The sequence below is a fragment of the Protopterus annectens genome, chromosome 4.part0 (genome assembly GCF_019279795.1).
Source record: "Protopterus annectens isolate FY-2018-M chromosome 4.part0, PAN1.0, whole genome shotgun sequence".
In the NCBI taxonomy this organism is placed as follows: Eukaryota; Metazoa; Chordata; order Ceratodontiformes; family Protopteridae; genus Protopterus; species Protopterus annectens.
The window spans coordinates 737938183-737963032 of record NC_056733.1 but is presented as its reverse complement, the minus strand read 5'-3'; the positions used below and the strand labels follow the sequence as shown (position 1 = coordinate 737963032).

Sequence of the window (24850 nt, the reverse complement as noted above, 5' to 3'; positions counted from 1 at the left end):
GGAACATATGGAATTAACAATAATGCAATTGTATTTTTATAAGTTTTTACAAGTTTTTATTCAAGTGTGTATATTTATATGTTTTTTTAATATGGTTTTAATGCAGTTTGCACTTTAAATTTACCTATCAATTTAGCAATTTGTGACATCATGATGTAATTTAAGTATTTATAGGGAAAAATGGGAATGGATGTAGATTCTGATGAAATCCTTGTTAATAGAGAAGAAAGCGCTCAATCATGTATAATTTTCTAATAAAGATTTTCGTGGTGTGGATCCCTGCCATTGCAGTGTTAATTTTTGGTTTTATTTAGTGGACTTGACACTGTTTGGCTCTTTTGTAAGTTACTGATTATAAGTTGTTTTGTAAAGTTTTACAGTTGCTCCTTCATTCTAAGATGCATTTTCTTTTGGATCCTGAGCCTATGGTATTTCAGGCAGTCCTATGCAGGATTTGTTGCTTTTGCTGAAGTCTGTTACTTCTTATGTTCGCTCTTCTCCTTCTGCTTTGCTGCTTTTTGTGACCTTACTAAGGCATTTGAAATGTCAGTCATGGGGCCTTGTTAGACATTTTGAGAGGCTCTGCGTTTGGCCCTCTTTTTCTTATGTGCATTTCCTCTATTTATTATTTTTCAGTTATTGTTCCTGGGGTGAATGTATGGTTAGGTGCAGAGGTTGCTGTGAAGACTGGTGTGCCTTAGGACTGCCTTTTAAGTAGCTATCTCTTCACCATGGTGGTGGGTACAGTGTTTTTAAGGTTTCTTTCTCTTTATCTCCTTTTTCTTTTTGCTATTCTGGTGTTTTGGTGCCTTGTTTTTTGTCCTATGCAGATGATGTGATGGCGATTGCTGAGTCTTCTGCTGTTTTGCTGACTTATATGCAGTATTTTTCTTTTGTTTTTTTTTCCTTGGTGGATCTCTCGCTTAGCATTGCTAAATTGGATGGTTTTGGTGTAGTCCCTATTGTTGGGGAGGTTTCTTTTTCTTCTGCAAGCCTCTCCATTTTGATTGTGTCGTTTGCTACTCCTTAGTGCTGGAGTCTTGTGAGTGTCTTCTTGATAGTTATATTGATTTAACAGCTTTTTAATTCCTTTTTGTTGAGGAGCCGCTATTAGGCACTTTGTCTGGAATACTGAAAATCCACAAAAATATGAGAAATCCACCTTTTAGACCAATAGTATCAGCCAATATGGGTAAAATTGTGACTTTGCCTTACTATGCGTTTTGAACCCACTTACATTATAAATAGATTATTTTTTAAAAGTTCATGTGAGTTTTTGAGTCTTTTGAAGGATAATGTTTTCACTGGTTTTGAAACTATGCTAGTAACAGGTGACATTGTTTGATTGTGTACTTCTGTTGATCAAGAAATGGGTATATCAGGTTTATTAAAGAATTTCTGACTCATAATATGAATTTTGGACAAGTTAAGATCAACACCACTTGTTTATTACTAGATCTTGTGTTCATTTTTTTTTTTTTTTTTTTTTTTGCTTTTGTTGGAAAGATCTATCAACAGAACAGTGGTGTGGCAATGGGTGCCGAGATGGCACCAGTTTTTGCCATTTTGGTTTTATGTTGGTGGGTAACAGTGTAGACAAGATTGGATGGTTTCAAATATGTGTCCTTTTATAGATGATATATAGATGATTTGTTTTTTATTTAGACTGGTTCCAAAGATAATTTATTGGAATTTTTGTATGATGTTAATTCAAACAGTGCAGGGCTGAAATTTGTTTTGAGTAGTGCTGATATTGAAGTTAATTTTTTTGGATTTTACTATTTTTATGGATACTGTTAACAAAACTTTTTACAGCACAATTTTTCAGAAAGAAACTTGTACAAATAATTTCTTGCACTTTAAAAGTACGCATCCCATGTTTATTAAGATGAATTTGGTTCGTGGACAGATTATTCATTTGAGCAGATTTACTAGTGATGATGTGTTTGAGGAGATAGATAAATTAACTAATATGTTCATTTAAAGAGGTTACCAATTATTGAAATGATTAGATATTAAAGATGAAATAATGAGGGCAAGGCACACCAGCTTTTCCCCCATTTTATTTAGTGGATTTACCTCTAAAAGTGAACAAACAGGTTTAGATAAGAAAGCTAAGAATTCTGCTTTTCCAGTTCTGATTTGTATTGGCTCATAAGACATTAAAAATATTTTGGTCAACTGGAAAGTCATCTTAGGGAATAGTGACCTGGTGAGGGTATTAGGAGACCATCCACTATTCATTTACAAGAAAGTTACTAGTATTAAGTCTATACTTAATTTCAGTGAACCTTCAAAAATCACAGGGGTTAGGGGTCCTTTCGGGACCTACCCTTGTAATAATTGTAAGCAGTGTAGATTCCTAAATTAATTTTAAACATCTAAACATAATTGTTTATAGTAAAAACAGAGTCAGTTGTAAGAGCACTGGTATAGTTTATTTAGCAACATGTGCAAACTGCAAAAGTTACTATGTAGAAAAAACAATCCGGGCCTTACATAGAAGGATTTATGAGCATCAGTTGGCTATTAAAAACGTGATTTTACTAATGATTTAGCTAAACATGCTTATAAATGTACAAATTTTAGAAAGTTCACTTTTTGTGTTAGATTTTGTGGATTTTTGGCCCTTTGTAGCTGACTGCAACACTGCTGTGGAAATTAAAGGATTGAAATGAAATGTATTTTCAAAAGCAGATTGTCACCTGGTTTAAATGCAATTATAAATATTAAACGTTTGTTAAAAAAAATGATTTATTTACAGTAAAATATATATAGTTTTATGGTTGTTTAATTTGTTCATTCATTTATTTTTTCTTTTCTACTAATTATTGTTTGATTAGTACTTAATGTTCATTGGCTGGTTGATTATCAACCTTTAATATTTAAGTATGTCTTTGCTTACCTTTGTCATCTGTTCTGATGAAGTTCATGTGATAAAACGAATCAAAGCACTTAACCTATATTTTTGCTTGTGTGGTCTTTGAAGCCAATAGAGCACTTATTCATTTTGTTATTTCATGTATTTTTAGTGGTGTGTTGACGGTTAGTTTATGTGTGTGTGTGTGTGTATAGTTTTATATATATATATATATATATATATATATATATATATATATACATATATATATATATATATATATATATATATATATATATATATATATATATATATATATATATAATCTATCTATCTATTTGAGAAGTATATGCCTTGATATATATATGATGCCTGCTTGGCTATTGTTTTCTAAAAGGAAGGTGTACCCACATCCCTGGTATTATGGAAGGATTTTTAATTATGTAGTGAAGGTTATCAGGTTTCTATCTGACATCAAGAAAGATACCTGTACAGCCAGTGAATTAATTAGCTGCTTCACATCTAGTTGACATTATACAGTGAAGTAAAATACCCTGCAAGACCTCACCTGTCACTAAAATATTCAGGAGCCACTCAGTTAAACTATTGTCTTGTTGCAACAGTGACAATGCAGGTGAAATTGTTTAAATGTTTGCCTTATGGAAGAACTAAAATGTATTTTTGTAGTTCATCTTTTATGTTATGATGGTGATGGTTTTTGTTTCACTTCACCCTGTAACTGTATCACTGTGTGGGCCGCTGTCCCACACCTTACAGTAATAATCAGCTTCATCCTGTGCCTGGACACCAGAAATGGTTAAATAACAGATGTTCTGGGAATTATCTTTAGACCCAGAGAACCGATCAGGGACCCCAGAGCCCTTGCTTGTGCTGCTAGTATAGTACAGAAGGAATCGTGGAACAGCTCCTGGATGCTGCTGGTACCAGTACACAGTTTTACCACTGATGCTAACACCACTTAAGGTGCAGGGAAGTTTGACTGTTTCGCCCAAAGTTGCTGATTGAGAAGGAGGCTGGGACAGGCTAAGTTGGGACCTGCAAACTAAGAAATGATAAAACATCACATCAAAAATGCTTTCCTGAATATTCATTTAAATTACAGCAATTTGCAATTTCCAAGTAGATTTAACATAATTTGCAGGTTTCTACTTTTTTAATGCTACTTCAACTTAAAAACAAATGCAGTAATGAATTTCCATTAATAGAGAATCACATACATGCCCAGCAGCATACAGTGAGGATAAGCACAGGAACAGAGTACATTCTGTAAATGTGATCAACAGACAGGAGTCAAAACTGAGATTAACGACTGCTTCTACTGCTTAAAAACTATTGTCCAGTACAGAGCTCTGCCCATCATGCAAATCTGTATTATTTTCTGGAGGGGTTCTACATATAATGTTACCTGTAGTTCATAATATAGGGTCATGTTTGTGTGGTTCATGTGCCCCACCTTCTGGCAATTGTTATGTACTGCAGCTGATCGTTGCCATTTATGAAAAATGAAAATATGGTCAATGTACATTTTTTAATTGCATTAATTATGTATGTGTGTTGAATTGTTGATGTTGTCAGGTTTCCTATCAGAAAATCTCTCTTTTGTTGTCCACTTAGGAGTTATTAATTAGTCTGAAGGTAGCTGCACTTTCCAATACATTTTGTCGCGATATTGCTTTAGTTGTGTTTCCACAGTACAGTGCAGTTCTGTTGTTGCTTGACCTCTTACTTTGTAAGCCTCTCTACCTATTTGGAAGCTGTCTGATCCTAAAAGGCAGTTTAAAGCACACTAATCCTTGTATGCTGCACTCTGTATCTGAGCAACAGTTATTCACAACCTTGAATGATGTCTGATCCTACGTTCTCTAATAAAAATGTGACTGTTTTTTGTCTGCTTTTATTTTTTTTCCTATTACAAAAACACAAATATGATTTTTGAATTCAGAATGATATTGTGGATATAAAAATTGGTTTTGTTGAAGAGAATGAAATGGAAACATTATAGAAAATAACTTATTGGATGACGTAGTGGTGTAACAGGTTGAAATGTCACTTCCCAGTAACAGTTTCCACAGTTCAGTTTTCAGAAGGGGAGTATTCTCAACAGAGTCTGCATGTCCTCCCTGTGTTAGCGATATTTTCTTGCATTTAATTATTGTATAATATTATAATTATATGTCAATGGAAAATGCCCTCCAAGGTTTTCTCTGGGAGCTCTGGTTTCCTCCCATATTCCAAAGACATGCTGTAGGTGGTCTGGACACTCTAAACTGTCCATAGATTTGAATGTGTGTGTATGTGTGGTATGAAAGAACAACAGCAGCAAGGCTAACCACCCATCAGTGTCAACATTGGCTCTAAATAGTTGCCAGTGTTAAAGTGACATCCTGACTCTGTGTACAAAAATGGGGAAAAAATTTGGATGGATGGATATAAATATTTACAGACAATTCTGTTATACTTTTGTTTTAGTATATTTTATTTTAGTATAGTTTCTTCCATCTTCTCTGTTTACCTGCATATTTTTAATAAATATTCTGATCAATTGTGTTAATCCGGAAAATTAATTCAGTAAGTAAAATACATTTACAGTTATCACTGTTGTTAAGTCCCACTTTGTCATATGCTTACCTCTAGACCATACTTTTCATTCTGATTTACCTAATTTTCCTTTTTTCTTTCCCAACATAAATAATTTTGCATTGTATTAAGAGGTCATATTAGACTGTCTCCATTCCCCTCATATTTCTTGTTATCTTTTTTTTCCATATTTATCTCTGGATTATTTCTCTTGTATGTCATTGTGCAATCAACAAAAAATGCAAAGTTTTCTAGAATGCAATGTCTTTAACTAAGTTATCAGAATGAAATGACCGCAGGGTTGACCTTAGCAGTGCATTCTTCACTATCTTCCCATTTGAGTGAGCACTGAGCACCATCTGGGCTGATATCATAACAATGAATCAATACAAAATTTGTTCCAGCAAACTCTGTATTCTGAGTAATGTAAGTGGCCAAAATACACTGGCTAAAGAAAATTAGCAGAGAGTTATTTGGGCAAATCCCTATGACCATTTTTATATCCATAATGATTCTGTACATGTGATAACTTGAAATTGATGATAAAAACAGTAAGAAAGTCACTGTTTACCATTATAAATGTAAGTTTTACATACACAGGAATGCTGAAATGATACCTGACAGATAAAAATGTAAACTAATGTGATGATGTGAACTGATACTCTTCTTCTAAGATGTCTGTCCATCCATCCACCCACCCATTCACAACCCCTTTTCCCATTTTTGCATGTGGGGTTGGGCTATCACTTCAACAGTGACAATCATCTAGAGCCAAGGCTAACATATCCCTCTGTGTCCTATTTCCTAACCAATGAACTGAAAAAAAAACATCTTGAATGTGTTGTCGGACAGCCAGGAAAAAAAGTCCTTCCTAATTTGTTTGTTACTCAATTATATGCAGCAAGGTCAGATGTTTATCTGAAGTGTAAGTAAAACAAACCACAAGGATAGAATGGGCTATTCACATTAAAGTCAAAGTCAATATCTGGAAAAAATTCCAGTAAGGTCTAAAAATTCAATCAGTTTTATTCCTCACTGAGATTCCACAGGTTAGGGAAGCTATATTCCAATTGCATTAATTAGTTAGCATTTCTTTACTTGGTTAATCCAACTGGGCACAAAGCTTATTTTCAGCAGAGGTCTAGGCAGAAATGATCCACACAAAATGCATATATTAAGTTTACAAAAGGTTACAGTAAGAAGTGCAAGACTAATAAAAACATTGCAAATAACTATCACTTAATTATTAGACGATAACAAATGAGTGTTACAGAAATGAAGAGGTAGCCTTAACTATTAAACCTAAAAAGACAATACATAAAATATCTTGCACATTCAGAAAAGTTAGAGCTATTTATTTATTTAGATGTCATTTAGATAGCATATTCTATTACTTAAACATAGAATTGTCAACATGATGGGCACATGCAGGCATGAAATCTGACAAGCATATTTCACAGACATACCTATATATTTTGTGGCTGTTTCAGAACTCATTCAATTGGGAAGTAAATGACATTCAGCAGGACTGTATGCCATTGATCCAACAGGGCACTGAGCAGCATGGAAAGATGGTACTGTGGTGGGTGAGTACTGGGGGCACGTAGAAGCAACTGAGAAATGACACATCTATTAATAGTGTTATTGAGGATATACAAGAGGGTGCAGCTGTGTGCATATATTAAAAGTAGGTATATTGCTCAGGGAGGCACATTCTACATCACTGGAAGCTGAAGTCATGTCTTCAAATACTACATGCACACACACACACACACACACACACACACACACACACACACACACACACACACACACACACACACACACAGTCACACACAAGGGAGAACTTACTGTTGATTAAGGTGCACAATACAATATAGTACTATACAACATGTGTGGCACACAAGGCACTTGGGATTCAAAAAACATTACAGGTAAGATATACTATCAGTGTGATACTATTTCGTCATGTACTAGCACAGACTATTATAATGGTGCATACATAGCTGCATTGTGCAGTACGCCTGAGGCAGTGGCATATGCTGCAGATCACTGGGGGCTTACTGTACATTTACTCATTAAAGGGGATGCATGTTTGTTCTACAGTAGTTACCACTAAATCCTGCCTTACTTTTTCATGTATAACAATTAACAATAAATAACTTTAAAACAAAGCCAAGATATCGGGTACTGCAAGTGTGAAAGCTACTCAGAATGCAGATCTCTAAAATGGGTAATAGTCTATGTTTCTAAATATGCAGTTCTTAATTATTCAAAAAGAGACATAACAAGTAATTTAATCCAAATATCCTAACAAACTAATGCATGTAGAATTAACATAAAACAATATAGGAGGTTGCTTTGAGTACAGAAGTTGTTCAGCATGTAACAGTCTACAAAATAATACTGTTTCTTAAACACGTACCTTGTATTTTCTTCTTTTTGAACAATGGGACAATATGACAAAAATATGTTCCCATATTTTGCACTTGCTTTTTTTCTGCAAATGTGTTGTGTCCTTAAATAAAAAGGAGCAAGCTGGATAAATGGAAAATATGGGGAACTGTGGGTTAAACCATATATATCTTGCACTGTATACAAGGGAGAAGATTTTGTAACTTGTGACTTTGCAAGTTATCACATATCTTCTTCCGTAACTACAATACAAAATATTTAAATACCTAACACCATAGCCCTACTTATCCACTCTTAGATTTTATACACACACATGTGTACACAAAAGGCTGGATTCCGGTACATTTGGGGTATCAGAGAACCTTCATCATCCTTCTCCACCACCCCAAACTTGAACTGCATCCTTCCCTTGGACATGCCATCATCCCAAGGGCAGGGTGTATCTAAAACAGTACTTTGTAACACTAAGGTACTGAATGTATGAGCATCTTTCTGTACCAGAAAGATTCTTCAGTATTCTTATGGTAATGAATTTTATTATTTGTTCCCTAGACAGCCTGAACACATCCCAGGAGGTGGCATGATGCAAGTCTAGCCAAAGTAACCAGGCACCTTTGCTTCCTGCAATAACTGAACTGCAAAACTCGGCTACATGCCTACAAGGCTGTACTGCAGTACTGTTGCCACCTAGAGAATGGACAGGTAAATGCATGCATGAAAGTTAGCATGGGCATCATGCATGTAGTCTCACCTTCTCCAGACCTGGATAATCTGTTCTTAACTATTTTACCTATGTCAGCCATCCACACTGACTTTCTGGGACAGCTTGCACACAACCTAAGCACTGATGGGAGAGATATTTAAGTTCTCTCCCAATGGCTTCCCCCCACAGTAGCAAAACAGCTCCACCTGTATATAGAACATGCTACCACAGTCAGTCTGCTTTCCCACAATGTACAACTTCCAGTGCCAAATTTCAATTACAAGTGGATCTGTTGCTTCACCCAAATGACTTAAAGACATTGTAGGCTACTCCATTGTTTTGTGATTGACACATGTATAATTCTCCAATTTAGGACTCTGAAGAGTTTCTTCATTGTCAGCCTGATTCTTTAGATAATTCCACAGGTTCAAATGACAAAAGAAAAAAATAAAGTAATTCCAAAACTTTGCTAATAAAGATTTAAAAATGCAGCTACTGAAAAAAGATGCCATGAGAGGTTTGCCAGAGGAAGAATCATCAGTAAAGGAAGAAATGCAATCTTCTTTTTCATTTCAGGGAAGAAATGAACTGTGCTTAGGGCTTAATGTTCAAAGCTAAAAAAAATCATTCACAATTAGCTGAGATGTCAAACATCTGAGAGGATATATGAATGCCATTTGAGAATAATAAAGTTCATAGACAGATACAGAGAGAGTAAGAGATCTTGCTATTGGCACGGAATGTTGCCTCATATCAAACAAGCAGAGTAGAGTTGGATGCATACCAAAGCAGCAATCCAGGAAAAAGAACTGATAATGTACAAACTTCCATGAAGACCATGGAATCAAGTGGGTATAGATTTATTTCATGGGATTATAAGCAAGTACTACACTAACTGCCCTTGTGGACCATTTTAATTCTCACAAATTTTCCCTTGTTGAGAATCAAGATCTGTACTGCTTGATTACGAGGTAAACACATTAACAATTATACCACCCCATATATCAAAGAAGCTATGTATCTTACCTGTGTACATTATCATTCTGGGAGATTGCAGTAATAAAACTGACTGACATGAGTACAAATGGGATTATTCCATTAAAATAAATACTCTGAAGACAAATGATCCCTGATGTTGTCATATCTTAACAGTGATCAACAATACAAAAGAAAGGAATTGAGAACATTTTGGGAATTACAACCTATAATGTCCTGTGTATATTATATATATTCTGAACTGTGAATAATCCCATGAAAAAGAGCTGTAGTGACAGCTACAAGGTTTATTGCCTTGTACATTTGAAACTATATGAATGCTCTGTAGGTACTCAGTCTATCATCTGCTCTGTTGATAAGATGTGGTAACCGGTCCAAATGCAAGTTACCTACTTCTACTGTTTTATCAAAGTTGAGAATCAGTGTTTAGGAAAAGAAAGGACACAAAAAGGTCAGCAGACACAGAAATGTTATTATGATAGAAACTGTGTAAAAGTGCAAGATGTATAAGCTGGATGCAAACTACGAATGGAAAAGCCATGGGAAGGTCTGTAGCCTGAAGATGAAGTAGTGGGTTTTGTTGCTTAACCAAGATCCTTAGTTGTTAAGAAGAATATTGAACGCAGCACAGAGAAAACCATATACATTTGTACAAAATTGAAATATTAACGGTTAAATTCCAAAAGCTGATGAAATTGTTACAACCAGTGCTGTTCTGTGTGAACTGTATAAGGCAAGACCTGCTAAGAGTCTTCCTAAGATGATGTGCATCTAATGAAAACAGCAGTGCAACCAGAACTATCCCAAAAATAGGATCAGATATTGAGAGAGTATAAAAGCAAGGTCAGATGTCTAGAGTATTGGTAATTCATCCAACTTTGGAAGCTCACTGAAGAAACTAGATAACTACGGTATATATAAGCAGTTTAAGAGTTACTCATGATACTAGACACTGGAAATTTGCATTATTAAAATATCTTTTGAATGCATACGAATGGATCTTTGATGGGAAATGACCCATGTCAATAGAGTGACATCGCTGTTAGAAACAACTTTCTACAAAACTCAAAGGTAAGTTATTTTTGCAGAGGAAAAGCACCCCTTACATCCACATCTGGGAGAGGGGTACCTCCCACACCCCCAAACCTAAAAATACCTACTCTGGGATCACACAACAGCGAAGAAAATAAAATGACACTGCTAGAGAAAGTTGTTTGGCAGTTTCTCTTCAGCAGATTGACAATCACTTAAATGGTTGTCGATCCACTGGCAACAGTCCTGATGTGAAAGCCAATGTAATGCTTAGTATAAAGCTAAAGACAGCTTTTAAAAAGACTAATTCATGTAATGCTTGCTGCATCATACAAAGTGTATAATTAAATACATTTTATATCTAGAAAAAGGGGATTGTGTGTGTGTGTGTGTGTGTGTGTGTGTGTGTGTGTGTGTGTGTGTGTGTGTGTGTGTGTGTGTGTGTGTGTGTGTGTGTGTGTGTGTGTGTGTGTGTGTGTGTGTGTGTGTGTATGTGCGCTAATATATGTCTAGAGGAAGTTACATGTCTGGTTCTTTTTCTATAGATGTTGGAGTAAACATCTCATGAAAACATACATTATAACCTCAGTATACATAATCCCCGGGATTCATGAAGCTCGGCGCAAGGACAGCATTAGCCTTGCGCCGACTGTGTCATAGAGATGGCGCACCAGCACCACATGCATATTAATGAAGGCGTGCTGCCGTAAGGGCCACATGCATAGGAAACGTGTATGAGTGCAGGGGGCATGTCCAAGTGCTGCAAGGAGGCATGAACATGTCGGCTGCATATGTGCAACCTAAAATGCTGACTAGTACAACCTGCCTCTAATAGTAATCACTCCTGTCAGTGTCCATGGATACTGAAATGTATGCAAAGCACACAAGACATTTTTGCGAATACCAAAATAAAAAGTAAACACAAAGGCACGTAGCTGAATATTGAGTCCCCGCCCTCGAACATATGATATTTAAAACCCCGTGCCTGTATTCCATTGTAGTGTTACTAGTTATACCAAGTGGAAGTGAAACGCATCATGTTAGCGCACCGCCAATTGCTAAGCCTAGCCCAATGTTTAGGGTCACCACTTGTCCTACATTGTGAGGGACAGTCCCCCTCTAGGCAGGTCTGTCCATACCAAAACCATTATAAATGTCAAATATCCTGTGATAGTAGGACATAATTATGTCCCATATTTTATGTAATAGCCCCATACAATACTTATTTCCGTATATAAAATACCTAAAAATTACAACAAACAGAATAAGCAAGTAAATGAAACAGAATAAGCAACTACACAGCTACAACAATAAAAGCTTATATTTAGGCATAAAACTAAAGTACTATCCTTTGTATTGACCATGGGTATGTGTTGGCCTGTAAACTCTGATGTGTGTCTCGAAAATGTCCCATCCTGGTCATATGAAAAGGTGGCAACTCTACCAATGGTCAGAGCATTCGCCCAATATCTGCCCATTCGCGGTCCAAGTCATCCTTGTCAGGATGGCCCATAGATGAACGGGCATTACCCGGGTCTACCTACCATGTCATGAAAGATAAGTATTTGCATGTACCTATGTGCGTGAAGTACAGCATGTGGATGATCAGAAATGCTAGGGTAGTCCTCACAACCATATTGGTCCCTGAGATATGTAGTGTACACAATGTGTTCTGTTGACTTTGCCATGGGCCATCCACTAGAGAAGGGATGGATAGTGTCTGTGGAATATGGGGGTGGGGGTGATGGGTAATGTAATAATTCGCCAAGGGGAGACTGGGTTGGATGCACAATAGGTGAACTGGAGGTCTATGAGGGAGCAGTGGGTGAACCAGGAAGATAACCAAAGAACAGATATTCACATCCGCAATACAATCCCACAAATATATGAACATTAAAAAGTGCAATACACATGTACAGAAACGTTACCGGCACATACCTACATAATGGTCTGGCCTGAACTGTGTCATCCAACCCCAACACACCTGGATACATAATTGAATACCCATCATCCTCTTCACAGCACACCACCACCCCCCTTCCAGAGAGTCCACCAAAACCACCCATACTCGGGATGCTAGATAGGCACAGCCATATCTGCACATAGTGAACCCTACCCATATCTAGTAGGCAGTCTCACCCTAGGCAGTCTCAGGATTGCAAACTATGTATCCCTTGCATGTATAACCCTACCTTATTGCCGTAAAGCAAAGAAGGTCATCGGTCCCCACAATTTTTGGATCTCCCTCATGGGATAAGTATCTGTTCTAAACATTAGACTTGGTGTCACAACACAATGCCCAGTCCTGTATACATCTGGACACAAGTTGTATGAGCAGTAGTTGTCCACAAGACTGCTCAGCCTCCAGCCGGTCCTGCAGGACCTATGTCCAGGGATTAAACACCTGACCATGATGCACGTCTCCCCACGTGCATTATCGGGAATATATACTTTACACATTCGCATAGTGGCAGTCAGATATAGGGTGATTAAGGCACTTTAAAGCAGATGTAAGTAGGGTTACCACCTGTCCCACTTTGCGAGGGACAGTCCCTTTTTGGGCAGTTGTGTCCTGACCAAATATAATACAGTGGTAAATGTCCTGTGATTGTAGGAAATACTTATGTCCCATATTTCATGTAACAGTTTCATAAACAGTTATTTCTGTATGTAAAATGCTTAAATGTTACAAGAAACAGATTAAGCAACTAAACTGCTACAAGAATAAGCTTTCATTTAGGCAAATAAGTAAAGTTCTAACCTATGTACTGACCGTGGGTATGTGTTGGCCTGTAAAATCTGATGTGTGTTCTGAAAATGCCCTACTTTGGTCATTTGAAAAGGTGGCAACCTTAGACGTAAGCGGGTATGCAAGTGTGTATGTGCGACGGTAAGTGGAGGTGATTCAATGGTATGGGAAATGTAAATAAGCATGTATGTGTATTTGCATGTGTATGTACAGACCGATATACACACACAGAGATATATATATATATATATATATATATATATATATATATATATATATATATATATGAAGAATGAACATGGTCACAATATAGCAGTCATAATGAATGTGAAAGGAAACAGCAGCAGAAATCCCCATAATATTTAGTGCTGTAATATATCAGGATATCCATAGGTGAGCACACCTCTGCATCCCCAACCACAGGTAGGACGCTAAAAGTGGAACAAATGATCTCTCTGTGCTAAGTCTGACTTTCAGCTAGGTACAGGGCAGTCCCGGTCCCCAGTCAGACAAGCCTAAACCCGGATGACCATATGAACACCCTGACAATTAAACACACATGTGCCAGGACTATAGGCTTTGGAGGTATGAATATCCTCGGAGTGAGTCAACATGCGGCACGGGTCCAGAGCAGTAGGGAATAGGGAATGGTGCATGTGTAGAAGTGCAGTTTTCCCAACAGGAAAATGGCAGCCTGCTGTGTAAGTGAAGTGATGAGGTGTGTGTTCGGTAACTATGAACCATGGGTATACATATAAATGAAACAGAACACAAATAATGTAGTGGTTAGAGCATCCGCCTAACGAAAGGCATTCACGGTTCAAGTTCGACAATAGCACATATCATTTTCCTTGTGGAATGAATGTTGCTCTGCTGTAAAGCAGACATTTAAACATGTAAAGGTGAATGTGTGTATCACATGGGACTATTAACCAGTTCCTTTCAACCAAAGTGGTATTGTCATAATGTATAAGGCCCAACTAAGCACAAATAAGCGGCAGTAAACATATGTAATGCACAGTAAGCATAGGCAAGTGCACCTGCACGGGTGTAAGCAGCTCCCAGCATAGGAAATGTATGTTTGTATGTACAGATGTAATATATATATATATATATATATATATATATATATATATATATATATATATATACACACACACACACACACACACACACACACACACACACACACACACACACACACACACATATATATGTACACATACACACATATATGTGTGTATAGATATATATCTACATACATGAAAAAAATATATATATATAAATAAATAATGGACGTTGTAACAATAAAGCATATACAAGGGATGTGAAGGGAATCAAGAGCAATGTTGGTATTATATAGTGCTTTCAGCGTATGTCATAAAAAGCTGCCCAGGAGTGAGCAGAGTACCGCTACTCACACCACAGGCAGGGTTTTACCAGTGGTAGTAACATCGTTGAAATGCTACGTCTACTTTGCACACAGACTGAATGTAGTCCCATGCTGGGACTTCCACAAATTAGGAAGCGCAAATGGCCAGATTCCATAATCCCAGGAAATGCACATATGTGCAAATATACATGGCAGGAGACCCAGTGAATATACGAGGCGGGACAAAATGTGTGTAGGGCCCCATAAGCTCTAGAGAGGGCAATGTGTAAAGGTGTGTCATGACTGCAATAACAAGTGGATGATGGATGTTACGCGTGTAAATTCAACATGGGTATGCAATTATGGATCCAGGCATGCCAGGGGTGGATGGGCCGGTTCTAACAGACCTTCCCGTGGAGGTCAGCAAGGTGGTAATAGGTATATATGCATACTCACATGCAGACAACAATATATGTTGAAGTACAAATCCTGTAACACATGCAATCCATTTGTTGACATAAATAATAGGAATGTGCCCATACAAACATCAACAGTAGATGGAATAGTAGGCTGTGCAGAAGAGGAATGGGTCAAATCACATTATTACATTCCAGTTACCATTGGTAATCCATACATGAACATATAGCGACATCTGTCTGCTGTATAATGTGCTACATACCGATTACAAGATAACTGGAGGGAAGTGTCGGTGTTCTCATGAATAAGGCATGAGTATGCTGATGAAGCATATATAAACACCATTACGCATGTGTAAGTGTGTATGAGCGGGGAATGTATTGACACACAGATGTACATATATATATAATTATATATATATATATATATATATATATATATGTGTATATATATATATATATATATATATATATATATATATATATATATATATATATATATATATATATATATATATATATATATATATATATATATATATATATATATATATATATATAAAACACCAACTGTAGCTCCAGCACTCTAAATAAAAAATGCTAAGACAGCTTCATGAAGCAAGTTTATTGCAGCACAGTCTGCAGAAACACAGACCGGTGACCGGTTTCACCCTGAGGCATCATCAGTGTGTGGCTGTATTGTCAGTGGACCCAATATTTATACATCATTTCAAAATAAATTGAACAACATATTTAAAGATACAAACACCCACATTTAAATATCAAGAAATGAAACATTTCCCATACTCAATATTAAACACCATGTGAATATATTTCTGACCTACAACATGATCTTAAATGCCTTGTACTAAGTCTAAACTAGAAAAACCCATATTTGTGAATCTATCACAACCTATGAATTACCACTGATCATTCAAGCCTGGCTTGAAAAAAGCTCCTAGATTAACTATCCAACGTCGTTCCTTCTGTGTTAATATTAGCCCGGGGTTCGAGACTTACAGATGTGTTTTATTTTGCTCCTGAGCAGAACAAGGGCCCTCACATACAGAGTGACTAAGGCACTTTTAAGCAGTTGTAAGCAGGTTTGCGCAGGTTTGTGCGATGCTTAGCAATGCTTAGCTAAGTGCAAACAAGCGCACACTTGCACAAACCTGCTAACTACTGCTTAATAGTGCTTACTCCCGCTAACTGCTGCGCTCATTTCTTTGACAGAAAAGAAAAATGTGGAGATAGGAAAGTGGTGAAAAAGGGGCACAAAGAGGGAAAGACAGTCTGGAAAGTAGCTCGGGATGTGCAGGACAGGTGTAGGGAAGGTCCATAGCCGCCCATTTCTTTAACAGCAACAGCTGTGCATATGGAATAAATTTGGAGGTAGATATGAAACCTTCAACCAGTGAGAGAGGGGTGAGGACAACAAAGTATGTTGTAATGCTATTTAAATTACATTTTATGTATTCAGTGGACATGTGTGCAAAATGGGCAGCTATGTATGGGGCGTAATTTTATTTTTGGGAGCAGATTGCCCTTTTTTTTCAGGTGAGAGTGGAATGTGGGGTAGGGGAAGTAAGTATATTTGGGGAAGTAGGTTGGGGAGGTAAACAGACAAGACAAACAAGATGCATACAGGGGTGGTATATGACACATGTGGTGGGTGAACATCTTTGACAGGGAGGGATGTTTGGAAATCACAAGCCCATGAGCTCACAGATGGAAACAGTGGGACTGAGGTCCCCACCCATGGGCAGTTCCCACTGCACCTTCACAGCCCAGAGGGTGGCTGCGCTGGGGGCTGTGTAGGAGGGGCAGGTGGACCGGGAGTTGCACTACTCATGCCTCAAGCTGGCATAGAGGTTCTGCAACAGAACATTCAATCTCTCTATGCACCACAGCCCGGACCGTTCAAAGGGTGATAGGTGGCCCTCCTCCACCCACGCTTGCATGGGGGGGCCCGAGTTCCATCCCCTGCAGTGCTTCCACCTGAAGGTGGCACAGGGTCAATGTAGGATGAGGTCCAGGCTGGGCACCGGACCTGCTGGTGCCAGGTGCCATGGCCAGCTGAGGTGGGAGAGGTGAGTCCGCTGGGACCGACCTTCCCATACGAACTATGTTTTGGAGGATTTAATAAAGATATGGGTTAGTAACAGTCAACAGCATTCCCAATTAGTTATAACAGCATGCAGAAGAATTCCCATTAACCCAACACACCAGATTTTCAACAGTTGAAAAGCAAGCATAACATATGCATATATAGAACAATAGTGGACATTACAACAGCAAGCAGGTTGAATTGATGGCAACAGGCCACCAATACTCTGGTATTTTAACAGGTCACATGCATAGAAATAAATGCAAATATTTATAAACCAATAGGACATATGTCCCAACAAATGTTTTGAGATTAGACATACCGAATGAGGTGTGGAATTGCATTTTTTATGCACATACAGTAGGGTGTAAAAGGATAGCTCAGTTAACAACTTATATATCCTTCTAGTTTTCACTACATTCCTATTAACTGCAGTTATATGTCCCTTACATGCATTATTACACTACCCAATGTCCTTATATTGTGCAATTGGATTTTGCTAGATCATTATATACATGAGCTGTATCTTACATACAAACTGTCCAAGATGCAGATGTTACTGCTACATATTTTGAGAGTTGCTCACATACACTACTGCTAAGATGGTACACTGACAGCTCTACTTTCATATAATTATCTAGATATGTTCAGGTGAAAGTATCAGTTATATGTTAACAGCTCCCTACATTTCTGGCAGCACACTGACATTTCTGGGGAAGAAAATACCAAGCTACTCATGTGCCAGATTAACCTGTACATGCTGTGTATGAACCAACAGTTGAGGGCTGTAAATATGCATAAAAGCTACTGGCACTCCCTTCATCCACATTATATGGGCCTACCCAAGTGTGGGCTAACACTGCTTAATACAACAGTACTATTTGTAAAATGCAGCAGTACAACAACATATCAAAAAAATGACACAGACACACTCCAGGAATTATACATTTATTAAAGGATTATTACACCTTTATTTAATGGGTTAAAACACTTTTTGAAGGATCTCTCATTTATTTTATATAACAGTACATGCAGAATAATTACTAACCTGCCTGATGACGCAGCCTTTACAACCTGTCTTCATGGGCTTGCTGATTCATAGCCCGGACATCTGCAGCTGTGAAGTAAATGCAGTGATATTGAGACATACCTGTCCATAGTATAGACAAGCATAGCAATTCTTAACTACTTAATACAATGGCTACTTACACAGTACTGGGGCATTAGGCATCGCACAGGACTCCTGGATCCACTGGTCCAGTTGATCCTCCTTACGTCGCTTCAGGTCAGAATAATGATGCCTGACCTGCTCACCAGTCCGAGGAATGCCAGTGGCACTGGTAAGATCATGAGCTAGACTGTTCCAGGCCTTCGTTTTATATTGGGTGCCCTTGTACTGGCCCTGCAGGAGTCTTTCCCCATGATTGTGGACAAGGAGCCAAACCATTACTTTGGTCTCCTCAATGCCCCAGCGTTGCACTAGAAATCAAATGCCTTCTCCAACACCGGCCATGCTGACTGCAGAAGGGAGCTACTACCAGTTATGGCAAGTATTCCCGTCTGTGGAGCTTAAATATGCCTCATTTTCCACACTTATTTGTGATTGTCCAGTTTTGAAAAAACTCAGCTGTAGGCACACCTGCTTAGTTGATGTTAGCAATGTTTAATATTCCTTTGATAGATATGTGTCTTTTGAAAGTGCATGGTTATGAGATGCTGTCATGGCTTAGTGGTTATGTACTGTGACTATTAGTGCACACTATCCTGAGTTTGAGCCCTGTCACTGCTTTTTATTTTCCTACTGGCCAGACCTGAATGGTTAAGGTACAGTAAATGAGATGTGGCCGTGTTTAGCCGACTTTGCTCAACTTTGCCCGACTTTGCCCAGTGTTGCCCGACGTTGCCTGACATTTAGCTAGTTAGTGTGGTGCGCAGCTACGCGCAAATACATTGTATTTGCACTGGTTAGCGCGGTGCACAGCTACATGCAAATACATTGTGCTTGTTAACACGCTGCTCAGCTATGAGCAATTGGTTTTAAATGTGCTAAATATGCTAAAATGTGCTTAGCCATGCTTTATATTGCTTAAAATAAGTTACTCGTGCCTCAGAATGCATAACCATTTCACCTTCATATATATATATATATATATATATATATATATATATATATATATATATATATATATATATATATATATATATATATATATATGATTCGTTCACTACTACATATAACATTTAAATGCTTTTTACAAAACCTATACATGATAAATGTCAGGAAATATTTTTGTATACAGATTTCCAACCCAAAATGGAAAGTGCAGTAGTGGGACTCGAACCAGGAATGCCTCCTCTTTGTGCGAAGGCTCTAACCACTATGCTATTGCTATTTTGCGTAATTTGCATATTTTATTCTTATTATCCTCTTCGGTGTCTAAGCTGCTAACTGTCGCTGGGCAATGGGCAATCCTGTGCAAGCACACACAAATATGGGCAGCTATATCGGAAATAAAACAAAAAAAAATACATTTCTTTTAATGTTTAAATTTGTACAAGGTTTAACATATGGGGGAGTGTAGTGTTACAATGTACACATGTGAGCTGACTCGCTCATGTAACTCAACATTTCTTGGGTTTTGTCAGTGCAGGGGCGTGGATTTTTGGACTGCTCGGCAGTCCGACACGCCCCCTACACTCGTCCATGCTCCATGTAAGCTTTAGAGTTGAGGTAGCGCATCCTTATTAATATGCATGGTGCACTGCCATCATACTTTTAGACTGGCATTTCCGTGTAAGACTAATCTAGTCTTACATGGAAGATTAGTAAATCCTGGGGATGTACAATGGGCATGAAAAGAGATTAAACAAGCAAATGGATATAATAAGGGCAAAAAGGGGCACATTAAGTGTAAATAAAGCAAGGCAACTGTATGTTTTGGCAAAGTGCTGTGTTTTGGCATAGCTATGACTTCATGTTGTATCAAGGGCATAACTATATTTGAAGTATGTAAAAGTGCTTACTGTGTGTGCTTATTACTGTGCATGTATTCTGAAGAGTTTATATCTGTGCAAAGTGCAACTATTTCATGAAGTACAGTCAAAGTGTAGACATTTCAAAATGTTTCTTGTGCTGGGTGTGTCTATTCGCAAAGTGCCACCATTACAGAGTATTTCTTGCACTATAAAGAATTATCTAGCAAGGTACAGCCATTTGGGGGAAATTTCAATGTGCTGTGTACTGTTTATTCCCAAAGTGTTATTATTTCGAAGTATTTCTTACTCTGAGCTTCTTCTGCCCAGTTCACATCATGCAATCATTTGAAATATTTCTTATACTGATGAGAAGATTTCTTGCAGTTCAGCAATTTCAAGAGTATTACATTGCCCAAGAGACTTATTTCAGAAAGTTCAGTTATTCAGGGGCTTGTTGTGCTGTTGGGCAAATTTACGAATACTGGCATAAATTTCTAGCATATGTGTATCTGTGTGTGTTCATGCATATTTGCAAAACCCTTCACTGGTATATGGCAAATGGATTTTGAAAGTCCTTACCACTTGAATTTGATTAGAACATTGCAGAAAATTAGAGGATATTTGATCAAGAGTGCAATATTTTTACACAAGCAGCTTATTCAAAGATGCACGCACCAGGGCATTCATTTTGCTAAACCTAGCTGGGTCAGAAGCCAATGAAAGAGAGTGTTCATTTGTGTATGCACCAGCAGTATATGAGGTGAAGGTGAAAACTGCCATATTGTTGTACAGGCCCCAAGTGTTTGAATCACAAATTCAGGGAAATGTGTAACCCCCAGACAAATATTACATTAGAGAGGCATTTGTTGTACACAAGAGATCAGAAACCAGGAGATACTTTTGCAGCTTATATTACTGACCCGAACAACAAAGCTAAAATCTGTCAGTTTGGTGACTTAAAAGATCAGTTAATAAAAGACAGGCTCGTGTGTGGTATTAATAGTGCTGCTGGGAGAAATATTTTGCTTCGTGACAGTGATTTAATGTTGAGTAAAGCCATAGAGATTTGTCAAATACATGAAGTTATAGAGAAACACACAAGTATGCTTGCAAATGACAAGAGCATGGTTTCAGCAAGCTCCAGAGCAAATGTAGATGGCATGCAACACGTGGCAAACAGAAGAAGGCCTAAGTACATGACAGCCACAGCCCCTGCTGGATCACTAAGGAAACTACAGAGTTTTCCAGCAACTTTTAAGCAAGGAGCATGCTCAGTGCAGTACAAAAGTGAATCAGCAAAACCCAAGTCCAACTTTATTGTTATCTGTCGAAATTGGGGTGCCAATCATGAGTCTAAAAGAGAGAAATGCTTAGCAATGTCACAAGTGTAAAAAATGGAACCTTTTTCAAATTTTTACAAATCAAGTTATAAAGAAGGGTCATTCGCTAAAGTTAGAACTAATGAGCAACTCAATGCAGCCAGTAGTGCGAAACTTATTGCTTATGGAGGTGAAGAAATTCAAACCAAAGGCTCTGTGATACTTTCAAGTTATTTGGCCAAGAACTGTTACAGCTTGTTATTTTATGTAGTTCAAAGACCTGTGCAGTCATTATTGGGTTTCAGAGGCAGTTTGAGAATGAATCTGCTTTCTTTTAATAAAGAAGTTCATCATATAAGTGCATATCCAAGTTCCAATTTTTCTGAAGCCATTTTCTCAGAATATGCTGATGTTTTTGATGACAAATTGGACAAGCTTCCAGTTGTGTATTCTATGAAGTTAGACCTAGGGGTCAATACTGTAGTCAGACTAGCAAGAAAAGTTCTGATAGCTATGCAGGATAAAGTCAAAGCCCAGCTGAATAAAATGGTACAGCAAGGTGTAATTTGTCCAGTTACAGAACCAACTAAATGAGTGTTGTCCATGGTAGCAGCTCACAAAAAAGGTGCAGATGAAATCAGAATATGTATTGACCCAAGAGATTTGAACAAAACATTGAAGAGAGTGCATCATCCAATGCATACAGTCGAAGAGGTTGCAGCTCTGATAGCTAATGCCACTGTTTTTTCTGTCTTGGATGCAAAAAGTTCATTTTGGCAAGTGATGCTGTATCGCAAATCCTCATTACTGACTACTTTTTCTACCTCGTTTGGCAGGTACAGATTCCTAAGGATGCCTTTGGAATAAATTCCGCAAGCATGCAATGGAGCAATTTTTTTCTGGTTACCCTTGTGCCGTAATAGTAGATGATTTATTGGTTAGAAGCAATGGTGAAGCAGAGCATGACAGAAATCTAAAGAGACTTTTAGACAGAGCACGTGAGGTAAACTTAAAAGCTCAATCCTCTGAAGTATAAATTCAGACTACCAGAAGTCATATACATAGGTCATTTATTTACCATCACTGGCTTGAGACCAGATATGTCCAAGCAAGCAGCTATTCTTGAGATGTCAGCACCAGATAATATTCAAACTCTACAGTGTTTCCTAGGCATGGCCAACTGTTTAAGCAAGTTTATACCAGATTTCAGCAGGTTTACAGCACCTTTAAGAGAGCTGACATGTAAAAATGTTACATGATCTTGGTTTGAACAGCACCAGAAGGCATTTGAGGTCCTTAAGCAGAAAATTGCTACCCCACCTGCATTAAGATACTATGATGTCAAAAAAACAGTCACCCTTTTCTGTGATGCTTCAAAATTTGGTCTTGGTGCAGTTATTCTTCAAGAGGGCAGACCAGTAGCCTATACATCTAGAACTCTTACCCAGACTGAAATGCAGTATGCGCAAATTGAGAAAGAACTTTTGATAATAGTATTTGCATGTTCAAAGTTATCATGATTATATCTGTGGTTGAGCTATTTAGACTGAAACTGATCACCAACCTCTAGTTGCTATTCTAAAGAAGTCTAAGCATTCAGCTCTAGCGGGATTACAAAGAATGATGCTCAAAGTGCAAAAGTACAACTTCAGAATGGTCTATAAAAAAGGCAAACTTCTTTATCTTGCTGATACCTTATCCAGATCGCCCAGAAATACCATGGAACAGCTAGACATAGAGAATTTTGACATTGACTTTAGGGAAGTGCATAATTTTTCTACCATGAGACTTAATGAGCTGAGAGATCATACAAAGACTGATCCAATTTTGCAAAAGCTCAGCCTCTACGTTACTGTTGGATAGCTGTCAAAGCAGTCTAATGTACCTCCTGAAGTGCAAACCTCTTTTCCCTTACAGAGATGAGATGTTGATGGAAGATGGCATTATTTTCAAAGGTCCTAAAATTGTTGTTCTTGCTTCCTTACAACATGAATATATCCTGACTTTGTATAGTGGTCACCCAGGTTCCACATCTACTAACAGAAGGGTGAGAGAACTAGTATTTTGTCCTTCATTAGTGAAAGACATTGATAAAGTACTTTCTTCTTGTTCAGTGTGCAATAGTACTAAACCTTATTTGCAAAGAGAACCACTTCAGCTAAGTCAAGTTCCTAAACTACCTTGGTCAGCAGTAGCCACTGATATATTCAAGTGGAACAAACAGCATTATTTAGTATTGGTAGACTCTTATTTGAACTGGTTTGAGATTGCTCTACTACCTAATCTAACATCCACTACTGTTAATGCTAAGTTGAAACGTCATTTCTCAGTCCATGGTAGTCCCCACAAAGTTATTTCTGACAATAGTACTCAATCTACTAGTCAGTTATTTCAGAAATTTGCAAGAGAATGAGACTTTGTACAAGTTACTTGTAGTCCTGAATATCCGCAGTCAAATGGACTAGTTGAATGTGCAGTGCAGAGTGCAAAACAATTACTTGAAAGGTCAAAGCGTGATAATACCAATGTCTTTTTGAATTTACTTAATCTCAGAAACATACCCCGTGACGATATATTTGGCTTGCCTGCTCAAAGACTTCTACCCAGGCAAACCAGAACAATGTTGCCTATTACTTCCATTTTATTGAGGCCTAAAGTTAAGAATAACAGAACCATCAGGGCCCAGTTATTCAAGAAGCGTTCTATCCAGAAGTCCACTTATGATAAATCAAGCAGATTTCTTTGTCCATTGAAAGAAGGAGAGACAGTGAGGAAACAAACGGTGAAAGGTTTTGACCCGATTGGTCAGGTAACAGGTATATGTACTGAGCCGAAATGCTACTTCGTAGAATCTGAGGGTGTGGAGTACAGGAGAAATCACAGACATCATCTTCCTGTACCAGAATTGTTATTGCAGCATTGTTCCTGTGATACAGACTCTAGATCTTAGAGCACATTAGACAATGTTCCCATCCCAGAACATGTCTTAGCCTCTACTTCCATTCCTGAGGATGTTCCTGATATTCCTAAGGTTAAACATTCAGCAGAGACAGTTCCAGTTGCTAAATCTAATTCTCAGTTTTATGTCACACGATTTGATCATGTTTCCAGACCTAGTGTGAAATGCACAGCAACATGGATATAACTGTATATATGTACCTAGTTCTGTAAAATAAAGAACTAATTGTATTGTTTGCATGTCAAAAGTGATTTACAGCATTGCATGATCTATTTCTCAAAGAGGGAGGATTACAGCGGAGTGTATGTGCTGTATCTTTAAGAAGCATATCAAGAACTAAACGTGCAC

General features: G+C 37.8%; 1 protein-coding gene across 1 annotated transcript in view; it reads right to left on the bottom strand.

Moving 5' to 3' along the window:
- Positions 1-3588: 3588 nt before the first annotated feature.
- LOC122800332 (immunoglobulin lambda-1 light chain-like) overlaps positions 3589-24850 on the bottom strand; it is a 42996-nt gene continuing 21734 nt past the window's right edge. The window contains exon 3 of the mRNA XM_044069783.1: positions 3589-3916. Within this exon, the coding sequence (XP_043925718.1) occupies positions 3589-3916 (328 nt within the window). The remainder of the gene's footprint in view (positions 3917-24850) is intronic.